General features: G+C 53.5%; 1 protein-coding gene across 1 annotated transcript in view; it reads left to right on the top strand.

Moving 5' to 3' along the window:
* NOM1 (nucleolar protein with MIF4G domain 1) overlaps positions 1–6,233 on the top strand; it is a 44,275-nt gene that overhangs the window by 22,642 nt on the left and 15,400 nt on the right. Inside the window, exons 8-10 of the mRNA XM_010829356.1 lie at positions 1,837–1,959; positions 2,986–3,138; positions 3,504–3,885. Of these exons, the coding sequence (XP_010827658.1) occupies positions 1,837–1,959; positions 2,986–3,138; positions 3,504–3,885 (658 nt within the window). The remainder of the gene's footprint in view (positions 1–1,836; positions 1,960–2,985; positions 3,139–3,503; positions 3,886–6,233) is intronic.

Genomic DNA, 6,233 nt, shown 5'->3' with positions numbered 1-6,233 from the left:
GCCCAACGCCCCACCCCCCCCCGCAAGCCGAGGGATGACCACAATCCTGTGTCTGATGCACCTCCTGGGATCTTGGGGACACTAAGTGAACTGACGTGTTTTTAAAAACTTAGACTACTGCCCAGCTCATGGTAAACCCGCCCTGACTGTGAACCATTACCTTATTGCCACTGACGTGGAACAATTAACGTCTAAGCTCATTATGTGCTAAATCGCATTAGCACAACAGTTTAATACAAGACCACTTAATAACTTTTTTTTAAAGGACCTGTTAAAAATTCTCCCAAAGAATGAAAAATGCTGTAGTGTGGATAATTAAAATAATCACGATGAGCCCACAACTTCCCGTGGGACCCTTGAGAGCCAAGCGACTCCACCAGGGATTCCCCACCCTGCCGCTGTGGACACTGACAACCTCTCCAGTCCATCGGGGGATGCGTGTTCTGGAGGCCTCTAAGGAGTCAGACAAGTGTTTCCCAGGTCCTGTCCTTGGGGAGAGACAGGCAAGGGCCGACACGCGGGTACCAGGGAATTCTGACCCGGGGAGACATCTGGGAACATGGAGGAAGAGACCCAAAGTCAATTTCAAAGCAGAGGTCATGTCTGGTTGGGGCTGGGTGGGTTGAGGCAGTGTCGCTGTGAGCACGGGGCAGGGAAGAGGGAAGAGGGAAGAACCCCCTGGGCAGAGGGAAGAACCAGCAGGAAGCGGGGACCAAGGCTGCTGGCTCTGGGCTCGGAGGGAGAAGAAGCCGCCTGAGATGCCCAAGGGTGTGTCTATCTGCCAGCCCTGCCCCCGCCCCTGGGGGTCAGTGCATCCTCTGCTGGACCCCATCCTCACAATTGGTCTGTTCCCCCGGCACGCGAGGGCTTCGGGAAACAGAAAGGACAGAGTAGGACCCCCTCTCCTTCTCCCCAGTGTCTGTGTGTGTGTGTGTGTGTGTGTGTAAGAAATAATTTGGGATTGAGGGAGGAGGAGACCAAGTTTGAATTTAGAAAAATTAGGAAGAATAACTTTCCCTTGGTTATTTCTGGATCGTTGTTTGATGCTTAGCAGTAGGTTTTGTTTCTTTTAACTGCTCTGTTGAGCTGTATTCTTCCAGAAGCAGACCTTGAGACAGGGACCTCAGCGAGTCAGGTTTGATGGAGGTCTGAGTGCGGTGGGGGTCCTGCCAGGATGGTGAGCACCCCGGTGAGGGTGTGGGCAGCTGGACGTGCCCAGTGACCCTCCAATCCTGTCTGGCTGGGGAAGAAGCTGAGCCGGGCCGAGGTCTGCCCATGGGGGCACCAACCCTCTAGGCTCCCGCCCACCTCCATGCCAGGGGAGGCCCGAGAGAAAGCCCCTTGCTCCAGGATGCCCAGGCACGAGCCACGTGGGGGGCACAAGCAGACACTGATGGCAGCGGCTTCTCCCGCCTTCTTTTTCAAACTTTTTGATAGTATCTGAGAATTTTACTCTGATAAAAAGAAATCAAAAGAAAACTATTTCCATTTAGAAAAAATAAGATCTGCCTGGTTATTATCACAGTCCCGGGGGTTCTGAGTGGAGAAAATGGTATCTGCCTTTAGGCTGGGGTCTGCGTAACCTGGAAGGCTGGTCGTGTAGCTAGCGATGACACTGAGCAGCATTATGCAGTCTGAAAGGGCAGCCTTCCAGGGGTGTGTGTGTATGTGTGTGTTTTTGCGCGTGTTTTTTTTTTTACATCCAAGTTTTACCAGTTTGCTCTAATATAAGCAAAATACAGTGTAACCAGGATAAGTCTGATAGCTGTCTAGAAAGACAAAGAGTTTTAAAAATAGAGCTAAAGGCAGCAGACACCCTTGTTCCCGTGTCAGCAGTCACCGCCAACACGGAGTTAGGCTGGATGGCCTCGTGCAGAATGTTCACGGGAAACATGATACTGAACCGCCTGACCACAAAGCCCGCTGTGGCGCCGACCACAGAGACGCCACTGAACGGCAGTGAGAGGCCGGGGCACTTCCTGGTCCAGTGGCTAAGGCTGTGCACGTCCACCGCAGGGGCCCGGGTTCCATCCCTGCTCTGGGAAGTAAGATCCAGTGGCCAAAAAACAAGATTAATAAAAAAAATAGAAATCTTACATAACTAACAAAATAGGCTTAATTTTTGCCGAGAAGATACAGTGAGCCCACGTCAGAAATGTGTTGTTGTTTACTTGACAAGTCGTGTCCGACTCTTTGCGACCCCGTGGACTGCAGCACGCCAGGACGGCCTCCCTGTCCCTCACCATCTCCCAGGGGTTTCCCAAGTTCACGTCCATCGAGTCGGTGATGCCTTCCAAACATCTCATCCTCTGTCGCCCCCTTCTCCTCTGCACTCAGTCTTTCCCAGCATCAGAGTCTTTTTCAATGAGTCAGCTGTTCCATTCAGGTGGCCAAAGTACTGGAGTCAGAAATGTAACCTCCCTCCTTCAAGAGCATTTAGGTCATGTGCGCTCCACAAGGGAGAAGCATCTCCAGTTAATAGAAAAATACACTGAAAATGGGTAGAAGTATATAGAAAGAACAGGAAGAGCTAATGAAAATTAACGACACAGCTGAACTCCAGCCAGAAGTGGATGTGACTTTATGTTACTCAAACGTGTAAGCGCGGACCGAGGCAGCCCACGCCAGGGAACAAAGGTTTTGTAAGGACTTTGGTAATCCGGAATGAAATTGATAACCACAGTGAAAGCCGCGACATTAATAAAAAAGGGATCAATGACACAGACAAATATATTTACAGATCATCGCCTCGACTTGAGGCCTGCAAAGACCCAGATGCATCACTGCCTTCAATTTTATTTATAGATCAACGTCTTAATGTGACGAATAGTTGGCTTGCAAACTAAAACTACTGAAGATCACGAAGTACAGCTACGGCTTTTTCCCTTTGCTTTACTCGGCAGAGATGTCAGCCCAGGTCTACGACCTGGGGGCAGCTCCTTGGTCCTCTGTGAGTGGGTGTCGCCTGCTGAGCTTACCCTGCAGCGAACAGAACAAACCACACGCTCTGGCCTGAGGACGAGCTTGGATCAGAGGCCCGCCTTCACTGGGAGACCCTCCCCGGGGGCCTCCCGGTCCATCTGACCCCCTTGCCCAAGCTCACCTGGCCCCCACTGCTCTTGGCTAAACATGCAGCTGGTAATTAACAAGCATGCATGGGTGCTAAGCACTCAGTCCCGTCCCACCCTCTGCGACCCCCTGGACTGTAGCCCGCCAGTCTCCTCTGTCCTTGGGATTCTCCAGGCCAGGATACTAGGGTTGGTGGCCATTCTCTTCTCCAGGGGATCTTCCCAACCCAGGGACCGAACCCACACAGCTTAAGTCTCCTGCGTCGGCAGGGGGCTCTCTACCACTAGCGCCACCTGGGAAGTCTTTCTCTTAACATAATGAGAGGAGAAGACTGGGGATGTGGAGGTGCACCTGTCTGGGCCCCAGGAGGATCTGAAGGCGTTTACTCGCTCATTTATTCATTCATTCGTTCACTGCCTGCTTCCTGCCTGGAGTTGAGGCAGCCCTGGAGCTGGGAACAGGCCGCAGGAAGTTGAAGAAGCCGGAATCAAGCTGCTGCCTCCGCAGACGCAGAGGGAACCACAGGATTCCCCTGGGACGGGGGTCCTACGGGAGCAGCAGGCAGGGAGACGGCTCCAGCCACGGCAGACGGACAGGGCACGCGGGACGCCAGGGAGGCCAGGCCCAGGAGCCCTGGCAGAGGGGGCGGCGGCTGTCGGGGGGACTGGAAGGGCTGACGTGGGCTGTCAGGCCGAGTGGACTGCAGAAGACAAGATCAGGCCGGGCCCGGGGCAGCGGCTGGGGCAGCAGGCCTGGGTCTGACCGGACCATCTCTATCGGAGTCGGAGGGCTGGCTGCTGGGGAGGAGGCGGGCTGGTGAGGCTGCTGCAGAGGGGCTCGCTGGTCTGCCACCTGTCAGGTGCGCCAAGAGGACTCCCCAGGCAGGTCCTCATGAAGGAGGAAACCGACAGAACAGGCTCCACCTTGAAAGCAGGACTCCATCTTGGGCCGGATTGTGGACTTTGAGCTGTACGCCTAGTATCTATGGAAACGACATACCAGCTGGAAAACCAGACCACCCCCCCCCCAACCATAGAAGAGCCCCAGGGCTCCTACCTAGACTCTCCGTCCTAAAAGAATACCCTAATTATCTGTGTAACCAGATGGAATCATAAATTCTATTGTGCTTATTGGGGTATGAGCACAGGCCTATTGATAACTGTCCTCTGTTAACTACCTAGGCTTAAGGCACACGAATCGCGGGTTAGCTTGGATTGTATCTTTCTTTTCCTTTGTTCAGACTAGTTTCGGGGAGTTTGGGGAGGCAGGTTTGAGCACGTACACTTAGGGTATATATGGTTTTCACAAAAACTGGTCGGGTCCTCAGCTAAGAGGAGACTCTGCCTTGGGCCCTCGGGTGTAATAAACTGCACTCCACCATCTGCATTGTCCTTCTGAGTGAGTTTGTTTCCCAGAACGTGTGGCTACAACACTCACACTCTCTATTTGGAGGAGTTGGCCCAGGTTTCTGGTTGGAAATTGACATTATCTGTTCATTCAAAAAATATATTTATACAATTTCCCTAAGCAGGGATTCCCAGGTGGCGCTAGCAGTGAAGAATCTGTCTGCTCATGCAGGACATTAAGAGATGCGGGTTTGATTCCTGGGTTGGGAAGATCTCCTGGAGTAGGTAAAGGCAACCCACCCACATGTTCTTGCCTGGAGAGTCCCATGGACAGAGGAGCCTGGAGGGCTACAGACTATGGGGTGGCAGAGAGTCAGACACGGCTGGAGCGACTTGGCACACACACACGGAGAAAATGTGTAGGGTGGTAACTTTGTAAAACACTGAGACGCTCCCACACACACAGGAATATTTGTTGAGGCACTGTTGAATAGCGCTGTGTGCATGTTTTTAAAAGGAAACGAACATTCACCATTAGTGGATTGGTTCCATAAACTATGCCCATAAACCCACTGAGAAGAATGAGGGACCCAGAACCAGCAGGTCTCCCACACTCAGTGCTGGGGAGGGGGCCGGGACCCTGGGAAGCTGGTAGATGCAGATTCTGGCCCCGGGGTCTGGGAGGACCTGCCGTGCTGCGCTTCCAACAGGACCCCAGGCAGCGCTGCTGTCTGTGGAGGTTCCTGAGGTGGGAAACCCAGGAGCAGACGGGCAACTGCACAGCAATGCGCCCTACTTTGGTGAAGAGTGATCGAAACGCCAGTTAACACGTGCGTTGACTCTCTGGAAGGAAGCGAGTTTCTGGGGGGAAGAGCTGGAGGCAGCCCCCCTTTTTCTAGTATTTATTTCTGTGGCCACACCGGGTCTTAGTCATCTGCACCAGCTCCTAGATGCAGTCTGCGGGTTCTGCTCCCTGACCAGAGATTTAGCCTGAGCCCCCGGCACTGGGAGCTCGGAGTCTCAGTCACTGGACAGCCAGCGAAGTCCCCGGACTCCCCTTTCTTCATCACACTCTAACCATGGTATTTCAGGGTTTTATGGTGAACATGAATTATTTTTGTACCTGAAAAAAACGTTTAAAAATAAGCAATAGGTAAATTAAAACCAAAAAAAAAGTTTGGGAAGCTGAATGTTCTGGACTGAATGTCTGTGTTCCCCTAAATGCGTGTGTGTTAGGGGGAAGGTGTTAGGAGGTGGGGTCTTTGGCAGGTGATTAGGTTGTGGGGGTGGGTGCTGATGATGGGGTTAGGGTCCTTATACCCGGGTCCCCAGACGGGCCCATAGCCTCCCCCAAGGTGGGGACAGCGCCTGAGGATGGCCACCAGTGAACCTGGAAGCGAGTCCCCACCAGATAGCAGGTCGGGGCACCTGGACCTCCGACTGCCAGCTCCAGAGGCGCGGGGAGTGGACATCTGAAGTTTCAGCCGCCATTCATGGTGTTCGGTTGCAGGAGCCCGCACGGACTAAGACACAGAGCAGAAGGTTAGGCTTCAGCTGTGCATCATCTTACTCTTCATAGATCATCCATGCTATTATTTTAAAGAGCTGTCAGCAGCCAGCAGTTTGTTCCAGGCCGGGGAGCAAGCGTCTGATGCAACAGCCTCCGTCCACCCATCAATTCTGAGTCGCCGCAGGCAGCCCTGCCAGCTGCCCGGCCGTCGCTTCGAAACGCAGCCCCGTCCTGGTCACCCAGCCTCTCTGCCCACGACTTCACCGGCTCCCCACGCGCCCAGCATCAAGCTGAGGCCACGCCCCCCC

Source organism: Bison bison, unplaced genomic scaffold (genome assembly GCF_000754665.1).
Source record: "Bison bison bison isolate TAMUID 2011002044 unplaced genomic scaffold, Bison_UMD1.0 scf7180017864503, whole genome shotgun sequence".
NCBI classification, from domain to species: domain Eukaryota; kingdom Metazoa; phylum Chordata; class Mammalia; order Artiodactyla; family Bovidae; genus Bison; species Bison bison.
This window is presented reverse-complemented; position numbering and strand designations above follow the sequence as displayed.